Source organism: Juglans regia, chromosome 12, assembly GCF_001411555.2.
Source record: "Juglans regia cultivar Chandler chromosome 12, Walnut 2.0, whole genome shotgun sequence".
Taxonomy (NCBI): domain Eukaryota; kingdom Viridiplantae; phylum Streptophyta; class Magnoliopsida; order Fagales; family Juglandaceae; genus Juglans; species Juglans regia.
Window position 1 is genome coordinate 2849695 of NC_049912.1, and position 21723 is coordinate 2871417.

The following is a 21723-nucleotide window of genomic DNA, read 5'->3' on the forward strand; positions in this document are numbered from 1 at the left end:
ATTCAGGTTGTTATTTTCTTATGTTCATGTTTTTCCTAACCAAGGATTAAGATAAAAGTGGTCATGAAAGTCTCATTCAGTCAGACTAGACATACAAAATGTAGCACACAACTCTCAACTGTAGCTTTTAATCATAGTTTTATAATTTTTTTTTCCTTCCATCAGATTTATGGGGTGCGCTAGACCGCTTTAAGCAGCTTACCTTAAGGGAAAATGGGTGAGAGTCAAACTTTTAGCTTTAGATCCTGCTTTTTTATTTTCTCTGGTGTTGCTTTTGTTTGTTTTGAGATGATTGTTGAGAACTTTCACCCTATTGAATCTTATATCGTTGTAACCAGTTAGTTAATTGGTTCATCCTATTTAAATTAGCATTGTTTTCAATAAAATCTACTTTCTGATCAATCATATTTAATAGGTGCGCGTATTAGTGCACATAATCGCTTATAATTAAATTTTTACTAGTTAATTTATGACATACTTACCTTGAAATATTTTTTTTGGGGGGGGGGGGACTAACCTTTCTTTTATCCCAATAATTTTATTTGCTCCAATTGAAACTTTTTTTTTTCCTTCCGAGGGCCGAGTTAAAGACGATATTTCGGATAATAAAACCTAATTTTCCTGGAAGAAAATCCTGAGAACGAAAGAATATCCGAATTTTGACGAGCATAGCAAATACCAGTAACGGCATAAACGACCAGAACCATTCCCAAGTAAGTGTGCTATTGGGTTGTGACTGTGAGTGTGTGTGTGTGTGTGTGTGAGAGAGAGAGAGAGAGAGAGAGAGAGAGAGACACCTTGCTTAAAGAAGATGGCGCTGGTTTCTATGGCATTCTCGCTCCCCACCTTATGCCCACCTAATCTTCGCCGAGTCAACAGGTGAGTTTCTCTATTTTCTACTCAATTCGTCGAATCCCATGTTTCAAGGTTGCCATTATTTGATTAAACCCTCGATCGGTCGGGTTTGCATTGAATCGGAGTACGTTTCGAGAAACTAAAAGGAAAATTAAGTTTTCGGAAACAGGTATAATTCTGGCAAGGCTTATGCAACTGTGGGCAAAGAAGCCTCTACTTCGTTGGGTGTGCGAGTCACAGAAGGAGAAGGGAACTTGCCCAAGGTTGTGCTCACATCCGCTACCGGTAGGTTAGTATTCTTAAGCTCATTCCACGCCTCCCTCTCCTTACATTTATATATGTACGTCTGCTATGCAAAAGGTTGCCCATGCCGTTAATTCGAGCAATTACAATTGGGGATTTTAAGTTTCTAATTTGCTCCCATCTCTTCGTTTCCTGATTTAAGATTAACTAATTATTGTAAGAAAAGTAATTTTAGTTCTTTTAATATATAGCATTAGTGTTTTAGGATAATAGATGCATATATAGCCTTCCACGGATGATTGAATTTTCTGTGTGCAGCGAGGCAGATGTGTACTTGTTTGGAGGCTGTGTCACGTCTTGGAAAGTAGCAAATGGCAAGGACCTCCTTTTTGTTCGGCCAGATGCCGTGTTTAATAAGAAAAAACCAATCAGGTTTGTCTTCCTGCCAACCTCATGCCTTGCAATCTGATTTTTTTTTTTTCATTTTTTCTTTAACCTTTCCTACATTTTTGCTCCTTTGCTGAATGTAGTGGTTTGGGTTATGTGGTAGATCTATGAATGATTTGGATATTCATTATTTGGTTTTTATGTTGATGATTATCTTACAGAAATTAAATTTTCACTTTTAAACTGGGTAACTGATACCAACAAGCTGAAGCTCAGTTAGTGTCTATTGAACTTTGCATGTGATCTCCTGGTAGGTGATCAAGATTTAAAGCTAGTTGACATAATTGCAGGTAATATGTTTCAAGAACAATAATTTAATGAATTTTTAGGTGTTCTAAATTTGAAGAATGACTGACAAAACAGAAAGAAAAAAAATGAGATCATAGATAAACTTTATGACAAAGAATTCTCCCATTATATTCTGTTAGTTTCAGCCTCTGGAAAATTACAATGTCTAAAGATGATTGAAATCTTACATTGCCACCACTTAAGGAAATTTTTATAAAGAGGATTTAAATCTTAAATCTCAGTGTTTTAGGGGTCATAAATTTTTCATTCTGCATATGATGCATGTCTTGAATCCTATTATTACTCAAAAACTTAGGATCCTCAAATACTAACACTGCCTCTCTTGGAATAGTGGAGGCCTTCCACATTGTTTCCCGCAGTTTGGACCTGGCCAAATACAGCAGGTACAGCTTTCTACACTTGTTCATACCCCATTACTAGACTCCATACATATCTTTGCATTCTATACTATATGAATTCAAGAACAAAAAATATATATATATTTTATATGAGATCATTTCATTTGATTTCTAGCACTTCACCTTGGAAAAGTCCGTTTTTGGATCTTTCCATAACTTAGTCACTAGTACCTGGGGAGAGATTTTTGGGTTAGAATGGTTAGAATAATTGCTTTATGGAAAAATTTGAAGTTTGTCTTAATACTGATAGAAATTGTAGTCCAACCAAAAGTTATGGATGATTGAGCTCTTCCTGTCCAGTCAATACCTGCATGAGCCAGAAGAGTTTCTCGAGAATTGCCAATGATTACATTTTACTTTATTCTTCATTCCTGTCTTCTAACTATTATTAATTTTCTTTTCCTTTTTTTTTTTTACTGATGGAGGTTTTTATGTAATTTACAGCATGGATTTGCAAGGAACTTGGATTGGTCCATTGTTGATTCTGAAAATGTGGAAGGAAATCCTGTTGTAACTCTAGAACTAAAGGATAGTACTTACAGTCGTTCCATGTGGGATTATAGCTTTCAAGCTTTATACAAGGTCGGGTGGTCACTTATCTCTTATGCATTTGTTTAAGAAGAGTGTACCCCAATTTTATTAAAGAAAAAAAAAAAATCCCTCACTTATGGTGGAGGAAAATCATGGTTACATTCCAAACACCTTCAGGATACAATATTCAATAAAGCACAAAACCCAGGAGTAAAAAAAAACAAACCTTACCACATATTAAGAACTATACAGAAACTTAAACAAATATCTCATTTACAACTGAAGGCAGGGATGTCCAATTTATCTGTTCTCTTGCTTTGCAAGGCAATCAGCAGCTCGATTTATTTCTCTATAAGCATGCTTCAATGAAATAACCATTTGATTTGACAGCAATTTGCTTCTGTCCCAATCTTCCCTTACTTCCTAATGGACACTTCCAAACCCATGCCACCAATCCACAAGAACTTTAGAATATATTTCAGCTTCGATTTGGAACAGATGAAGTCTATCACAAATAACAAGTCCATCTAGCAAAGCTTTTACCTTTGCCATCATATTGTTGCCCCCACTCTCTTATGTAATTAATGTTCAGTTAGGCTTTCTGTATACTTCATGGTCTCAAATTAACTTGTTATTTACTCAATTCTTTGCAGGTCATTCTACATACAAGAAGCCTTTCAACTGAACTAACAATTACAAACACCGACAATAAGCCATTTTCATTTAATACTGCCTTGCACACATACTTCCGTGTAAGTATCATAATTTCCATCAATCATCATGTTCTTAACCAAAATAAAAATTTCTTTTGATGATACTGTTACTGATAGGTAGTGGAAGAACTTACATATTAAAAAAAGGTATTGGAAGAACTTAAGATTAAAATTGGTAGAAAGAAAATATGAGACAATTGGTAGGTGATTTCACGTTGAAAGTCTGAACATGACCAGGATATTTCATCCTTAACTTACATGGTGTTGTGAATTTGATTTAATTACATGATCTTGCAAAAGTAAACACAAATTAATAACATTCATTTCCACCATCATCATGCAGGCTTCTGTGACAGGGGCATCAGTGAAAGGTTTGAAAGGGTGCAAAACTCTGAACAAAGATCCAGATCCTAAGAATCCATTGGAGGGTAAGGAAGAAAGGTATGTCGTGTTTCAAACAATGAATTTCCCATATTCTATCAAGTAGTGAATTCAACTTAACATGTTTTTTCTTTCTCTCTTTAGTCACCGTCTGGGAAATGTCTGCAATATGTATTTTGTTAGCAAAATAAGCAGTTCATTAATTACAACTGTAACAGTGTTGCTTAGTAACATAAGAAAATTTTTAAGCAAGTTTAAGGAGCCTTTCTTTGCATAGGCATCATAAAGAGGGATATTTCAGAAATTTTATAAGACTAGAAATGGGATCCTGCCATTTGGGCCCTGATTGCGTGTGGTGGTCAGACACAAATGGTTTTGTCCCTAATTTGGAAAAAAGGGATGGGATGCATTGCAACAATTCTTTCAGATTTACGGTATTAATTGCCCAGACTTGAAGTGTGATGAAGACATTGCAACAGGGACGGTATGTTGCAGTTGTGAAGTATAACTTATCCAGATGATTCTAACTACTATGTGAAACTGTTGAGGGTAGCATGAGTTCACATAACTCCTCGTGATTCGCACCAATCTCTAAATAGACTTTTCAAAAGACTTTTTGCATCTTCTGACATTTTTAAATCACAGGGATGTGGTCACTTTTCCTGGATTTGTAGATTGCGTCTATCTGGATGTGCCTAATGAATTGCAGCTTGATAATGGCTTGGGTGATACGATATCTGTCAGGAACACTAAGTGAGTTGTAAACCTTATTTTGACGATTTAAATTGGTATCGCTGAGACATCAATATTTGTTTGTTTAACATGCTTATCTTTTTCCTATGCAGTTGGACAGATGCTGTTTTGTGGAACCCTTATCTGCAGATGGAAGCTTGCTACAAAGATTTTGTTTGTGTTGAGAATGCTAAGGTAGTAAATAGTCATTTTCTTTTCTTAACTGTCAAGACTTGATTAAAAACAAAAGTTTCATATTCTTTTGTTGATACTGACCACAGGCTTGATGATGCATCTAAACTTTTTATTTATCCTCTCCAACTTATCAATTATCTGCATAGTGATTTTTCTTTTCCATGCCTAATTCAGATTGGAAACGTCCAACTAGAGCCCGCACAATCTTGGATAGCCACACAGCATCTTAGCATTGACTGAAGTGTAACTCAGCACTGCTGTTGAATTTTGTACAACTTGTACCACTGTCAATTCCAAAGTTTTTATTTGAGTTTTGCAAACCTTCAGCTATAAAAGGTAATAATCTGGCTTGTATCACTGAACTAGCACGCTCGGGCGATGCTCTTGTATATGACCCGTATATTTGGGTTTTTGCCTATTCTTATGATCAATAAAATTTTGTTTACCGATCAAAAAATAAAAAAATAAAAGCAAATAATCTGGTTTGTTCAAAGTTCTTATTCAAATTGACATATCTTTGATAGGTATTTCTATTTTTCGCATTTTAGAGTCTACTGAGTGTGATCCAAGGCATCTCTCTTTCTCACCAATAATCTCTACAAGAACATTTCCCATTCTTGAAATGGTGGAAACGAGTTCTATCCCGAACAATAATATCCCTAGAATAAATCTTTGAGATGAGCTTTGTAACTATGTGGCAGTCCTCACACACCCGAAGATTCTTAACAATCCGGATGGTTGTCTGCGGTCTAGTGCTTATTATCCCGAATGCAATAGCCAGCTTTTCACTATGATACTGGATTGCTCTCTCTTTCTCCTCATCATATAGATCAAGCAGTAAGTCCCCTGTTGCAGGTTTATACCCTTCTTGCCTTAGCTTCTCTGTAATCTGGTTCCACATCCAATAAATCTTTTCCATCTGTGGATGGCACCCATCTCCAGCTGAAAATTCATGGACAATACCATTCAGGCTGATTGAACTACACCCTGGAAGTTTTGAAACTCCTCTGTGTTTCATCTGGCTTCTCACTTCAACTGCTTGGTCCCATTCCCCAGCTGCAGCATGAATTCTTGCCAAGTGAATGTATCGCCCGCCATGCCCAGGGTCAATTTCAAGCAGGATTTTCCCTATCTGTTTCCCTAACTCAAGATGTCCATGAATCCAGCAGGCGTTGAGCAGTGCTCCCCAAATGGCAGCATTCGGCTTTAAAGGCATTTTCTCGATTAAGTCTTTTGCTTCCATAAGCAACCCAGCTCTGCCTAGAAGGTCCACCATGCATCCGTAATGCTCGATTGTTGGGTTCAACCGATAAACTGTAGTCATGCTCTTAAACATTGACTTGCCATCATCAACAAGCCCTGCATGGCTACATGCAGTCAAAATTGCTGTGAATGTGATCAAATTTGGCTTAATTCCTGCTTTGTTCATTTGCACAAACAAATCAAGAGCTTCTTGCGCCTGCCCATGTATTGCAAAACCATTAATTATTGTTGTCCATTCAGAGGTACCTCTCTTCTCAAGTTTTGTGAAGACTTCTAGAGCTTCTTCCATGTCTCCACACTTACCATACATGTCTATAAGAACACAGCCCAGTATACGATCGATTTTGATTCCATTTTTAGCTATATAGGCGTGAATCCATCTGCCTTGATCCAATGCTCCTAGATGTGCACACGCTGAAAGTGAGATTCCAAGGGCTACTTTGTCAGGTTTGACTCCCGCAATCAGCATTTCACAAAAAAGGTTTAGAGCTTCCTTGTTGAGTCCTGCCCCAACAAAGCCAGAAATCATTGCCGTCCATGAGACCACATTCTTTACTGGCATATTTTTGAAAAATTCAAAAGCCATCTCTAACCTGCCAAATTTTGCATACCCATCAATCATTGAGTTCCAAGAAACAATGTCTCGCTCAAGAAGCCGCTCGAAGAGGAGATGTGCAGATTTGATACAACCAGAGATGGCATAAACATGAAGCAATGAATTTGTGGCATAAACATCCAAGCCAAAGCCTGTTTTTATGATGTGGGCGTGGATTTGTTGGGTTTCTTCCAAAGCTGACAGAGTGGAACATGCTTTGAGCAGGAAAGGGAAGGTGTAAGCATTATGTGGGACTGAATGACAAAGCATTTGATGGTACAGAAGCAGGGCTGCTTCTGGCTCATTGCTGTTTGAATATCCTCTAATCATGGTGTTCCACATGAAAGTATTGGGTCTACTAATCTCGTCAAAAACCTTCCGAACATAAGTCAAGCTGCCAAAATCTGGGGAGGCTGTGGAAGCTAGGTGCCTGCTGACTGCGTTAGGTTCTCCAATGAGACCTGTTTTATAAAGTCGAGCATGAATCTGCTTTATTTCCACCATTTTTGAACATCTTTCAAGCAGACGCAGGCTCTGTACTACATTTGATTCTATGGAGGTCTGATTTTGTAGATTCACTGAAATGGGTTCCATGGAATGGTTGATATGTGATAAAATTGGTATAGGTTCATAACGAGAAGAAGAAAAGAAAAATGAGAAAATGTTTCTATGGCTGTGATTTTATTAGAAAGTAGGATAAGGCTCATGATATTGACAGGAATATCTGGGCTGCTTTTTTTTTTTTAATCTTTGGAGGCCACTTTTGGCTGGTCCCTATTTGATCATCGATAAATCTTCATTGAACTCTTGCAAAATGAAGCTATGCAATTGTTTATCTTCTTCCGCCTTTTTTTTTTTTTCCCAGATGGGCAACAAAATTAGCTTCGAATCTTGATTATGGTATTCAGACCATACAAAATCAATGATCCTTCAGAGCATGTTTCTCAGCTCTTGTCCATCTGAAGGCCCAGAAACAGTGCAATTCAGGGAAATTTTCTGTAACTTGTCAAAATATGGAAACTTTTTTCTGTAAATTCTCGAGGCAATAGAATCCACGCTTGCACAGCATGTCCCCCGCCTTTTGTTGGTTGACAACACAAAACATTCAAAAATCAAAATTGACGTCTTGGCCTAGCTTCTGCTGCACTGACGCGTAGGGCTTGCCATTCAAGTCAACACCATTCAAGGATTCAAATGCATTGTTGGCACCTATCGCAGAACTGTAACGTCCCAATCCCACAGGAGTCGGATAGTTACTTCCTATCACTAACACTCACAATTCAACAATATAATTATAGACTCCAAATTTTCAATATCATAAAAAAAATTTCAATTCAAACTAATTTCCTTAATATAACTAATTTTTCAAAATGTCAAGTCTTCGCAACACAATAAAAAAAAATTGTCAATACTCATCGAGAACTTTCTATGCTTAATCCACTACTCTTAAATCATCTCACCTAAAACTTCAGAATCTTGATCCCCAGATGAAATATCTAAAGCCATCTGAAAAGTATTGTGGAGATAAGGGGTGAGTTATCTACAATTCAGTAAGCACAAATCATGTACTAGGATGTAAACATGAGCATTTATAAAATTCGGTATGCAAAATAAAACATTTGCGTTCAGAATGCAGAAACAACAAATTTACTTTCAGAATGCATAAACAAAACTTGGTACAAAATATCAGAGCGAAATTTTCAAAAAAACAAACTTGTTACCAAAAAGAAAATCTCTTGGCATATCCAAACTGAAACATTATATTCATATCATCTCACAGCATCACATTGGGACAAATACCATATTTAACACTCGTGGTAGGGTTATAAACCACCATTATACCCGTGGCTGGGCCGTATACCATGTTTCACCCCCTTGGTAGGATTATAAATCACCATTATACCCGTAGATGGGCCGTATACCATGTTTCACCCCGTGATAGGGTTATAAACCACCATTATACCCGTGGCTGAGTCATATACCATGTTTCACCCCGTGGTAGGGTTATAAACCACCATTATACCCGTGGCTGAGCCTTAGCAGAAACAGAACAAAATATTATCGGAACATATCACATTCAGACATAGAATCAGAACTTCATGCCAAAGTTTCCAGATGACACATCATATCAGAATAAAATACTGAATAACTTCAGATCATTTCACATGTTCAAAATAAACAAACACCAAAACATATTCATTTATTCATAGCAAAAACTTTTAGACTTTCACATTCGCTCTTTTGTATAGTTCAGAAATAAAATGCACAAAAGTAGCTCATGTCTACACCAGTCATGACAGAAAATACTTTCTCTTATATTGAATTCATACATATGCAAAATAAACATCTGATGTAGTTTTCAGAGTTCTTTTCAAAAATAAATATGCTTATTTCAAAGACAACCTCATTTCATTTCTTTTATGGAAAACTAGTATATGAACTCCGCTTACCTGGACTTTTTAGCTTTTCATAAAATCTTCACAATAGTGCCAAACAAATATCAATTGTCACCTATAGAAAATTCATGTAACTTGAATAAATCTCCAATTTGAACAGTTACTTCGTAATTACACCTGAAATATCTATTTTAATACTTCTAGACCTAAAATTCTCATAACCCCAAAAATACCATCGATTCTCAAATTCCTCAATACCCGCTTAATATCTTTGACTAAGATATTAAATACTAATTTATTAATTATTGAAATCAAACTATAAAATTTAATACTAGATAATATAATATAATAAAAGTAATATACTTTAAAAAAACCCAATGTATAACTAGGGGTATTTTGGGAAATATCCAAATAATGCATGGGTTCAAAATAAATAAAAAATTTTCACTTGCTAATCACTTCAAAACTTCATATTTTAGAAAAAATAGTATTACAAATAATATAATTCAAAACTTTATCTATTTTCTTTATAAGCTATATAATTTTTTTAAAAAAAACAATACTAACACAGACTTTGGGTTAATTTAGAACCCATCTAAAGGGACGGTGTTTTAGAAAATACATATAAGATGCATGGGCTTATTGGGAAAAACTATGAAAATGAAAGGAAAACCAAGTTGTGAAATGCTCTAGACCAAAACAATATGCGACTGAGGATTCCAATACTCACCGAGAGAGGAGCCGCGGCGCAAAGAGCAGGGAGGTGGGCGGCGGTAGAAGGTGGTCACGTGATGGCACTGCACTAAGATCAGAGAGAAAGCCATGAGAGAAAGAGGCAACGGAGAAGAGGCCGTGGGGTAAAAGCAATGAGATGTAGTGGTCTCACCTAGAGAAAAAGCAACTGGATGATGAGAGGTGGTCGGCTGTATCTTCTCTGCAAGTGGAGGCGACGTGGATGGCTAGCGACGCCGTTAGACGTCGGTCGTGCAGTGGGCTGAGAGCACAGAATAGTGCTCTGTTTTTAAGCATGCAAACAGGGGCTGCGGCTGCGACTGTTGAGGTGGTCTTCATGCATGGAGGCTGAGGGAAAAACAGGTTGATGATGGTGACTGTGGTGTACGGCGGAAGAGCTGGAGCTCCAGTGAGGGTCAAGTGGAGGTGGCGCACGGCGAGGTGGAGTTGCGATCCGTGGAGATGCAGTGCATGCACGGGTTGAGTCGATTTTGTATGGGGAGGTGGCTTGAGTTTTGGATGGTGTAGCGGCACTCTATTCTAAGTTAGAGATCACTTCCGTCTTCCACGTACGAGTTCTATCTATATATGGGGACGGTTACAGTGAAAAAAAAAAAGAAAGGAAACATGCGTGAGATTGGTGATGCCTGAACGTGGAGGTGTGGAGAAGTTAATCGTGTGGCAGCCCTAGCTTAGGGTAGGAGACGGCAACCCTATTCTAGGCAAGAAGGATGTGTATTTATAAGTGATTAAAATATCAAAAATAAAACCCTAGAGAGACGAGAGAGACGTGGGCGCGGATGAAAGGCTGTGTCGTGTGTGTGCATGGAGTGGACAAGAGGAAGACTTACGGGTAAATAAAAAATATAGACAGAAATGAAAATAAAATAAAATAAACATGCGGGAAAAAAAATTAAAGCGTGAAGAAAAACAAATAAAAATAAAATGAACTAAAATAAATAAATAAACTAAAACGAAATAAATAACAAAGAAAAAAAAATTATACTTGATTGGATCCAGGTGTTACAAGAGTTGTAGCCTGTAGGTTACAAAACCAAAGCCTCTTGATCTACCACTCTCCCTATCATAAACCACTCTTGCTTCAACAACCTTCCCTTGCTCGGAAAACAAACTCTCAAGTGCCAAATCATCAACATCCCAATCAAGGTTACCAACATGAACACGGTGGCCAGCACCAAAACCTGGCCCACCTCTAATGCTTCTAAAGGAGGAATCCTCCCTCCTAGGTGGAGGCCCAGAATTCACCCTCAGTGCCCTTCCCTCGAGTTCATAGCCATTGAACTGTTGAGCAACAGCGTCAACTTCCTCAACTATAGACATGGTTACAAATCCAAATCCTCTGCTTCTTCCAGTCGTCTTGTCATAAATCACCTCGACCATTTCAACATTTCCAGCGCGTTCGAACAAGCCGGCGAGCTGAGCACTGTCAACACTGAAAGGAAGATTACCGACGAAGAGTTTGGGGTCAGGGGAAAAGCCGACCTCGTCGCCATCGCTCTAGACCTCCTCCTCTTGGTTGAACTCGAACGAAATGGCGACGTTCGGGACGAACAGGGAGGGCGGCGAAGAGTGAAGAAACGAAGCGGAAACGGAAATGGGCTTGCAATAAAGGCTGAGAGGAGAAGGGGAGAGAGAGAACAGAGAGAGCGAAGTGGGTTTGGAATTGTAGGGGAATAGGGTTTTAGGGGCGAGAGATGGGAGGGTGACGGAAGACGCGGTGGCAGACATGGTTTCCCTGCTCTTTTTTTGCTTTCTTCTCGCACTCGTGCGTAAAAAATAAGGCCAAAATTGCATCATAATCATGTGCAGTGTCACGCAATCCTAGCATAGCTTTTACTGGAGTGTGTTTAGATGTTAAAATGAATTGAGTTGAGTTGAAATGATAAAATATTATTATTTATTATTATTATTATTTTAAAATTTAAAAAAATTAAATTATTTACTATATTTTATATTAAAATTTGAAAAAATTATAATAATATATTGAGATGATTTTAATTTCCAAACGAACCTGAAACTACCAAGAATATCCTTACGTAGTCTTTATCTTGATTGTGTCATCTTTAATAATGCCGACTGATGTGGCTTATTTTGAGTAGCTTCATAAGCCAACCACTCAAATAAAAACAACTTAAAATGTGACGCATCAATTGGTATATTTGAGGAGTAATGGTACATATAATTGTGGAGTGTACAAATGTAGTACAGTCGATTTGAAAAAAAATATGATCCATTATTAAAAAATTAAAATTTTTTTTTTAATGTGAATTTCGTATTTATTTATTTTTTCAAAATGATTGTACAACGCTTGTGCACTCACGATTGCAACTATCATTTATCATATTTGAGTTTAATAAAATTCAGAATGAAAGAACATTTATCGCACTACTAAAATCTTAAACCGGAGCTCATTAGAAAGCTACTCAATGTCAAGGGTTATCAGGCATATATGAAGGGCACTGACCAAACAAGCGAATCTACTAAAAACATCTTTAATCCAATCAGTTATTTTTATTTGATCCGTTAGATCTATTTTATAATAAAAGTAACTTTATAATCTGACAAATCACATCAAACTACGTCAGTTTATGAGATTGCTTTTGTGGATTACTTTGTGGCTAGAGTATTTCTCTTTATATTGACAAACTTGCCCGTTGAGATTTTCCAGCAGTCAAAAAGAAACTAAATCAAACGGATGATATTATCAGACTCAACTGATTGATTCCCTTAATTTTAATTTCTTGTTTCCTTTTTCCCCTTTAAAACCCCATAACAGCAGTTGATTCAGCCTTTTTTAGCGATCATGTTGAATTTAGCAAATATGGTAGACAAGGAAAACATCTGATAAAAACAAGAGGAACACTTCACTTTAATCAATTCAATTTAGAAAATCTATTTCTCATTAAATCTTGCCACCAGTTAAGCGAACACAACAGCATATCAGACAGGAATCATTCTACCAAAATGGTAAAATGATATCTAACAAGCCAAAATCCATTAAAGCAGCAAAAAGAAAACAACCCCTCTATGAGCTCAGAACAGCTCAATTAGAGATTAATTTAAACAGAAAAACCCCCTCACTTGGGCGTCAGAAACCATGAGCTGCTTTGCAGTCTACAAATGATTTTCTGACCTTTTCCCTTCAAGAAGCTAGCATAGAAATGATGCACACCAACAGAATAATCAGCAGCACAGAACAAACCCAGCAAGCCCATTTCTTGTTCTTCTTCTTCATTTGATTGGCATAGTAAAGACTGTTTGTTCCACCATTGATAAAGCTACCCACATTGGCCAAGTTCTCTTCGATATCATCAATCTTTTCACCTTGTGTCTCAACCAGAACAGCCATGTCAAGGAAGACCTGATGAAGCTTGTTCAAGCTCCTCTGAATATCCATGACAGCCTCATGCCTCTCTTTACTCCTCAAATTCGTCTCGGTTTTCCCTTCAAATAGTTGAACTTTCACAGCCCCTGAAACCATCTTTTCAATAACCTCCTCGCTTGGTAGTTCGCCGGTTGCAGTATAGTACCTCCTCTTGAGATCTTCCTTATGATCTGAAAGAATATTTTCTCTCAAGGATTGGAAATCATTCATCATTTCCTTAAGTTTGACTCTCAAACCATTTGTTACAGATATCCTTGTCCTATCGACAGGACTTCCCTCTTTATATGCTTCTGAGACCTTGCGATTGGTCACATTGGATCGATCAAGCGCTTCTAGCCTTGCCTTGACAATCATGGCTTTTCGGAGAACTGCAACCATGTCTGAGTCAATTCGATCTCTTAGCCCTCGAAGAACTTTAGCACTGTGGGTTGACTTTGTCTCTTCATTCAAGTGTTGAAGATCAAACAAGAGATTGGTTATCTCTTCCATTTCACCCTTAATTACTCCAACTTCTTGAAAGAACTGAGAGAGGTTCTGTTCCTCAGTGTGGTTGAGTTGGCCTGCTTCAATATCAAGATCTGCTTCAAGGTCCTTCTGGGCCTGTTTCTTCAGTTCCACATAACTTAAGAACGATTGTGTCATAAGATCATTCATCTTTGAAAGAATTTGCAGTACCCACCTGCCAAAATGTCAACAAAATCCATTACAGTATGAAATGCATTCAGAGGTTAAAAACAATTTTTAAAAACGGAGTGGATTTTGAAAGAGAAATGCACGAACTTTACCCTTGAAAGATTGAAGTTTTGGAGGGACCTCTGAGGATCCACTGTTTCCCTTTGAATTGCTGCTCCAAGAGAACTAAATCAAACAGGTAAAAAACATGAAATTTGGGACGTAAACAAGAAAACCATCTAGAAAACTACACATTAAGGCCACTAGAAAATATCAGACAATATGGACAAAATGGGAAACCGTTCTTTCACGAACGGCTCTGGCAAGAATGAAAAAGAAACTACTCCATGAATGACTTGCTCAAATCTTCGGTAATTCAAAGTTCAATTACTAAAGAAAAACCATCAAATACGAAACCAAGAAGGAAAAACGATTGTCGTGACCTAAAAAAACCATGGAAATCCAACGAGTTCAAGACAGGGTTATACAAAAGTAGAATGAAAAACCCCGTATATTACCGATGGAATCAACGGCATTACGGAATCCAAAGAATTCCTAAAACTTCTAAAGCCTACGAAAACCAAGAAGGAAAAGAAAGAAACTCAAAAGTGGGTTTCCGTAAAACCTTGGAGAAATCAAAGGCCTTATCTTGCTCTGAGAAAGCTTGTTGAGTTCCGAAGTTCTTCCTTCTCCCGCCGGGTTTATATAACACGACGGAGTTAGGGGTATAGAAGAAGAAGAAACTCTTCAATTGGGGCTTTAGAGAGTGGGAGGAATTGCCATCATTCAGTTTTCCTTGCAGTTATATGTAACTGTCTCGGTGTGGGTGTTTAAAATTCAAAATTCCGTTGAGAATAGAAATAGCCGTTGATTTGCGAGCAGGCAGTGTTGACATCTGTCCAAGTATAAGTCGGTTACGCTCTGTACACCTTAGACACGACAGCGTTTCATATTTTAGTAGTATATAAATGGTGTATGTATGATCAAACAAAAATTCTTTTCATCAGTTACTATTTATCACTCCACATCTTATGAAAAACACTTTCATATTCTATAAAAAACACCCACACACCCTATTAAAAAAACTATAGGTATAGAGTGCGAGAATAAATGTAATTGATGTATATTGATGTATAATAAATCTCATGATTAAAACAATTGTAATTTATCGATAAGTTTTTCACTTTACCTACAAAAATGATCAAAACATACGTATTGGACCTTCAAACTGAAAAAACAAGATGGCACTTTACATACATCCACTGAGATGGATGAAAAATAACTCGCGCCACACATTCTTGACGACTGAAGTTTTAGAGAATACAAAGTATCATTTTATAATAATTTGAGAGTTTAATGTGTCAATTTTGATACTAAATATTGCTAGTTTGATGTGTAAAATGTAAACACTTAATAGTTTGGAAATAGAAAATGTATTTATCCCATAAAATTTTATTCGGAAAAGATCTTTAGAAGTTCATGTAGAGTAAACTCTAAATATTGACTTATTTGATAATTAACTTCTCGAGATCAATCCGTTTGGATTGAGAAACTATCTCAACTCATCTCATCTCATCATTACAACTTTATCAAATTTCTACACAAAATACAATAAACAATTCAACTTTTTTAAATCTCAAAATAATAATAATATTCAAAAATAATATTATAACAATATTTTATCCAACTTTTAACTTTTATCTAAAACCATCTCATCTCATCTCACTATCCAAACGGGAGCAAATTGGTCTCTTAACGTGTTATTGGACATATAGATTGGAGAAGTGCATGTTCTCTTCAAGTCTCAAATTCCCACAAATCTGAGCTAATGCCCACATCCAGCACTAATTTATGTCAACTTATAACATGGTTCACCCAAATAATCCAATCTCGTACTCTATGTCATCTTTCAAAATGTAATATGTTGGTCATATATAATGCAAGTTTAGTGGAATTATATGTTTTGACATGAACTATAGAAACTGCACAATGCTTGTACAAGTAGACTCGCTTAGTAAATGAGCATAAGATTTTGTTTAGACTCGATTCGTTCAATAAATAAGGCGAACTTGAGTCGATATTTTGCTTGTCAAATTTTATCTATTCCTTGTGAGTTCAACTCGTTTAATAAAACTAATGCTGCAAACAATACATGAAGAGGTAGCATGACAAGTGTTTTTTTTTTTTTTTGTATGGGTATGAAGAGGTAACATGACAATTGTATGGGGGGATAATCTGCAGTCGCAGGACTTACAACTGCTCAACTTTAGCAAAACACTCGTTCAGGAGGAAATCATGAAGCTCTGATGAATATATGTTGGGGAAAGTCCTATAATGGTCAACATGCGGTGAAGATCCAAAGTTGAAAGACCTTACTTTTCTCCCCATCCTTCTCTGTTCCTCAATAAAGAACTCTACAGACTGAAATGGAACCACTTTGTCGGCTGTACTATAGAGGTAAAGCTGAGGGAAATAAGACTGGGTTTTTGAGATGTTGGAAACAATCCTTTTTAACCTCCTGCAAAACAAAACAAGCATTAATTGCAATCAAAATTCTGGCCATTCTACTAAGCAACCTTACATCACACACTTGCTGATGTGGGTCTTTATTTTTTATCTTTTTATTTTTTTTCCCACAGCATGTGTGTGGTGTAGGGTGTAGGGGCTGCTGAGTAGAATTTTTCTTTTATCTAAAACAGCCAGCTACTTATCATCTAGGAACAGGAGGATATGCAGTTGTTTGATAATCAATATGACAGCAAAGTTACAACAACTGCAAGATATTTGCAGAGCATTTAGTAAAAGAATATGGTAGCAGTGTTAAAACATGATAACAACACACTTACAGTTCCACGTCAGGCAGTTTTAGAACCACCGAGAAAAACTTCTCTAACGCAGATAGAAGTACTGTTTCAATTAGTGGAGGTTTATTTTCTTGCATCTTTGGCATGTTCATTTTGCTGTTGAATTCATTCAATTCTCCACTGTCAACTACAGGGTATGCTGCAGAGCTGCGTTTCTGCAGTATTGCGGTCGCAAATCCTGCTGCCCACACCTGCCAAGGTTAAGACAAGTTATTATCTAATATCCTTATACTTGATTAAAATGAAGTGTGGATAACATCCTCAAAGAAAAAACTAATTAATAAGGATGAACTTGAAAGGTAAGAGACTCAAATCAATGTCACCGCCAAGGTATTCAGAAGTGTTACCATGGTAATTTTCCACCATGAGTGAGGGTTTATTGATAAGACTATGGGGTTCCGTCCGCTTTTAATTAAAAAAAGAAAAAGAGTCTACAATCAAAATGATGTAACAAAGGACTGAAATTTTATCTTCACTCAGAGCTGGCAAACGTGGTTGAAGAAGATAAACAACAGAGGTTTCTAGTAACTGAAAGTAAAAGGTTTAAGAGGAAAGGACAGGTAATGGATATAAGAGACAAACGAACTCATTGGTGGCCCTACTCTTGGTTTCCATTATGAAAAATCATTCTCCAAGTCCTGGAATAGAAGTAAGACTCTATCCCCATTCAAAACTTGTCAGAAATCAGAATCCTGAAGCCAGTGAGCCAAAATGGCAATTTGATGATATTAGACCCTTGATCTAGGTTGAAACATTTAGTAACAACAGAGATGGACACTTCACTTTTTAATATAATCATCCCACCCCATGCTCACAAATGCAGTTGCTGTGCGTTAAAGCTGATATTGATGATATTTTCTTAAATAATTATCCACAGATGCAACTCTAGTAAAACCACACAGCAGGGTTACGATGTTGAAACAAATCAGGCAAGGTCAATAATGATTCAGTAGAATCTACTTAGGTCACTTCATCGCTATTTAAAAATCTTAGTTTCCAAGTGCCAGAAAACAAAACTTCAGTTCTTGCTTTTGAAGTGTTGCAGCTCACTGCATTCAGTTAGATTCATGGGACTTGGGAGATTTACCTGGTAAGAAAATGCTTCAGAGACGAGAATCGCATTCCAAGAAGATAAGAATTACAGATGAGCGTTAAAGACAAAGTAAGTGGCCAAGGGATACCACCAAGTAAGAGTTAGATGTAAATTGAACACTTTCAAGGCAAAGCACAGAAGTCCCAAGCCCACTAGATACATTACCAGTTTGCTTGAAGATCCGATTTTCGTCTTTTCTTCTTTTTCGCTTTTTGTTAGAATTAATAAATTTCTTTCCTATGTCAATGATGGCTCAATCAATATGAATCAATGAAAGGTGGAAGAAAAACCAGCATATGCATTGCCACTTAGCTGCTTTGACAACTCAGTTATGGACATTAAAAACTCAGGTAGAAAAAACATATAATTGATAGCACTTATAACCATAATTGAACTTGTTCGGTAGTAACTCTAGTTGCGATTGTTAGCAACAAAGTATCACTGAACTAGCTGGGACAGCCTCACAAGACAGATACAGCAGCCCAAGTGCTCAGTCCACTTTTCACACATTCAGACTCCTACCAAACTGGCCCCGGGTGCCGGGGGGGGTGGGTGGGTGGGTGTGGGGCGCGGCAGGGGAGACAGTTATATGCCAGGAGGTTAGGTACGGCATAGGGGTTACCCACAGGAAAAGGATGCCTAAAACTCAACAGAACTTAACAATCAATAAAAATTATAATAATAATAAATAAATAAATAAACCAGAACTTAAAAGCAGCTAAAAACATTACTGATTTCCTTGCACATGTTTTCATTTTCCTATACTTGCTAAAAAAATTGGTATGCCACTCTGACCTGTTCAATGACCATTAATTCATTTTAGCTACGTTATAGTTTATATACTCTAAGGTATGAGGTGAGTTGGGTTTATCAACCTGTAGATTTGAAGGTGATACTTTACTCGACTGATGTTCAGTCCTTTAACATCATCTATATTTTGTCATTAGATAATTAACCAAAAACAAAAACCACAACCGCATACACATAGACAGTTTTCATCTCAGATGTACATAACCAATGCTATGAAACATCTAAAGATCCATGGGCTATCAATGAAAAGATACTAATTCACCCACAGAGTTGGCAAACATATTTTTACTTTGCGAAAGACTTGGAAAACCATTAACAGAATTTCAACCGGGACGACATAAAAACCTGAGGATTAAACTGGTCTCCTCCTCCCGAATCAACAATGCAGCCTTTGATCTTATCCATCAGGTCCTTTCTACCCTGGAAAGCATTAAGAATGGCGCCATAGCTGCAACATGAAAACAATTATAAAAATCGCCAAAACAGCCCACAAACAAGTATATCCAAATGTGTAAAGCAAAAAACCATGAGAGTTTGGCTAATCAACCTAAGCCAACCCGTGTTGCTAAAAGTGTGAAAAACCAAGTACCGTTCTCTACCGTCCTCCTCCCTCTCCGATACCCACGAAACGAGCTCGTCTGCTAACGCCGACATACGCTGCTCGAGCCTTTGGCCCAAATCAAAGCACAGCAGCTCTCTCACTTCAACCACAAAAGTCACCGCGTGAAGGCCCCTGGAGTTGTACCACTCAACGTATCTCTTCAGGTGCTTGGTCTTGGCCCCGAGCCAACCCAACAACACCACCGTCACGACGCGCTCTTTATCACCCAAAACCCCCGCATTACTCCCATTCACAATAGAATTCCCCGGAGAAAGACTCCAGATGGAAATTCCGCCATTTGAACGGGATAGGAATTGGCTAAAAATATCTGTCGGAATTGGTGAGGTAAAGGGCTGGGAGAAGGAAAGAAACGAGAAGGGATTCGGATTGGCAGGGAGGGCCGAAAATGAAGAGTGAGCGGGTGAAAGAGAGAACCGGGGTCTTATCTCTCGACGAGTGACGGAAGAGACTACGAGCGAGGGTAGTCGGTGTCCGGTTCTGGCGAAGACTTGGCGACTGAGAATGGAATGACCGCAGAATAACTTCATCGGAGCTTCCATCGCCGGAACCTTGAAAATTCGTAGTAGATATAAGTAGAAACCAAACAGGCTGAACAGCCGCGACCTAATTCGGTGCTATGGGGTTGTGATATGGAACTTGAATGCAGGAGCAATGGTACAAGCATATAACCATCATTTTCGTACGGAAAAGGGACACCGTTAGCGCCAGACTGAGGGCACACGGCACGCCATTCTCAGTGATTTTGGAGAATTCCCCGCTATTCAAACCCACCTCAGTTCCGGTCCCCCCACAATTTGGTAGCACTAAAAAGTCTGGTTTTCATGGCTACATACTGATCATTAAACTTTCTACAACCATCCAACAATCTTATGTTTTGATCAATAAAAATAAAAACACATCATTTTAATTCATTCAATACTGATAAACGAATGGATAGAATTGTTAAAGAGATAAACTTGCGATTCTGATTACTTTGATAATAATAAAAAAAAAATCCATATTTATTCAGTTTCGTAAAATATTTTTTATAACACAAAATAATAATAATAATATTTTTTTTTTATATTCCTAAAAAATTACATAAAAATAATTTTATAAATTAACGTAATTTCATCTGATCTGTTAAATTTATTTTATAAAAAAATAATTTTATAATCTGACGAATCACATCAAATCATATTAATCTATATGATTATTTTTATGTAATTTCTTTGTGATTAGAATATTTTTATTTTTTAAAAAATTATACATTACTTCTAAAAATTGTTAGAAAGGTTTAACTAATTAGGTTTTTTTTTTATTCTTTTTGAGAAAGTTTTAACTGTTGTAACGATTCTTTTTTTAAATTGCAACGTTGGGTTAAAGCATTAATATAGATTTTTATTTGATTTGCATGACGTTCCAAATTTTCTAATATTAATCTATTTTGTAATTATGGATTGAAAGTCGTTTATAATAAATTTGATTAATTTTGTACTTTACGTATCCATTCAGTAGGATGGCTATTGAGGTTCCAGTTTTCTAGCTATGATTTTAAATTATGTATATTCGTTATTCTTCACCGAAAAATAGCTCCGATTTTAAGAAACTCATCATTACAGATTGATTAAGATTTTCGACCGTTTATTTTTATGATTTAGAGTGGCTGGAATTGAAAGGTGAGTTGAGTTCATTTTATTATTATTTATAAATTTTAACTCATAAATATTATTATTATTTATAAATCATTTTAACTTATATTATTTCATCTCTCAATCTAAACGAGATTAGCTGTTTCAAATTAGGTGCTTTGGTTCAGTCAGACGGATGCATAAAAAAATTCATATTAATTCATTTGATAATTTTTGTGTGATATTCGAGAGATTCCAAATAAAATAGAAGTGTTTCTTTTTATGGAATTTTAGACTCAACTACTTGTTTAGGGTTGGTTTGAGCCATACGCGATAAATTATTGGGCTATCATATCAGAGGAAAAGTCGAGAAAATTTATTGCATCGATATTTAAACATTGTCTACTGCAAAGGTCAGTCTATATTATGTTAGTATGAGATTTTAAATGTCATTTGACAAATTTAAAAAAAAAAAACAAAATTTAACTAATTTAATATCTAACAATCTTATGCCCTAACGAAGTAAGTGTAATGATTTGTATAAATTTCAAATAGATAAGTTTTATGTAAGTTTTTGTAAAAAAATAAATCACGCCTTAAAAGAGTATAAAAAAAATTATTCTTTATTACTAGAATCCATGTTTTTACAAATGATTTATATGAAATTTGTCTGTATAAGACTTATACGTAGTATTACTATACGATACGTTCTTTATTCTAAAATTATTATGAGTTAAAAAATTCTTCTCATCAGTCACTATTTAATACCCCACACCTCACATCTTATGAAAAAATTATAAATGTGAGGTGTAAGAGTGAATAGTAACTAATCCATAACATTCAATTCAATTATATA

General features: G+C 36.5%; 4 protein-coding genes and 1 pseudogene across 6 annotated transcripts; 1 reads left to right on the plus strand and 4 right to left on the minus strand.

Annotated features, from left to right (window-relative positions):
* Positions 1 to 568: 568 nt before the first annotated feature.
* On the plus strand, positions 569 to 5292 carry LOC108997562 (putative glucose-6-phosphate 1-epimerase). Its single transcript, XM_018973896.2, has 10 exons — positions 569 to 879; positions 1025 to 1144; positions 1417 to 1530; positions 2186 to 2237; positions 2697 to 2834; positions 3437 to 3535; positions 3840 to 3937; positions 4523 to 4630; positions 4723 to 4804; positions 4979 to 5292. Exons 1-10 carry the CDS (start codon positions 812 to 814, stop codon positions 5042 to 5044), a joined length of 945 nt encoding a protein of 314 aa, XP_018829441.1. The 5' UTR covers positions 569 to 811; the 3' UTR covers positions 5045 to 5292.
* LOC108997561 (pentatricopeptide repeat-containing protein At5g66520) lies at positions 5290 to 7309 on the minus strand. Its single transcript, XM_018973895.2, has one exon. The coding sequence runs from the start codon at positions 7254 to 7256 to the stop codon at positions 5388 to 5390; it is 1869 nt and encodes a 622-aa protein (XP_018829440.1). The 5' UTR covers positions 7257 to 7309; the 3' UTR covers positions 5290 to 5387.
* A 413-nt stretch (positions 7310 to 7722) lies between these two features.
* On the minus strand, positions 7723 to 11547 carry LOC108997533 (annotated as a pseudogene).
* A 1109-nt stretch (positions 11548 to 12656) lies between these two features.
* Positions 12657 to 14776, minus strand: LOC108997509 (syntaxin-112). Of its 2 annotated transcripts, XM_018973826.2 has the most exons (3): positions 14494 to 14776; positions 13982 to 14054; positions 12657 to 13875 (listed from the first exon to the last, which is right to left on the minus strand). In XM_018973826.2, the coding sequence occupies exon 3, from the start codon at positions 13848 to 13850 to the stop codon at positions 12954 to 12956; it is 897 nt and encodes a 298-aa protein (XP_018829371.1). In that variant the 5' UTR covers positions 13851 to 13875; positions 13982 to 14054; positions 14494 to 14776; the 3' UTR covers positions 12657 to 12953. The 2 variants fall into 2 exon arrangements, with proteins under 2 accessions (XP_018829371.1, XP_018829372.1); XM_018973827.2 differs by lacking the exon at positions 14494 to 14776 and having other exon boundaries at positions 13982 to 14209.
* A 1172-nt stretch (positions 14777 to 15948) lies between these two features.
* Positions 15949 to 20135, minus strand: LOC108997581 (transmembrane protein 53). 2 transcript variants are annotated; one of them, XM_018973933.2, is made up of 4 exons: positions 19225 to 20135; positions 18981 to 19083; positions 16715 to 16923; positions 15949 to 16386 (listed from the first exon to the last, which is right to left on the minus strand). In XM_018973933.2, exons 1-4 carry the CDS (start codon positions 19794 to 19796, stop codon positions 16119 to 16121), a joined length of 1152 nt encoding a protein of 383 aa, XP_018829478.1. In that variant the 5' UTR covers positions 19797 to 20135; the 3' UTR covers positions 15949 to 16118. The 2 variants fall into 2 exon arrangements, with proteins under 2 accessions (XP_018829478.1, XP_018829477.1); XM_018973932.2 differs by having other exon boundaries at positions 19183 to 20124.
* Positions 20136 to 21723: the final 1588 nt, after the last annotated feature.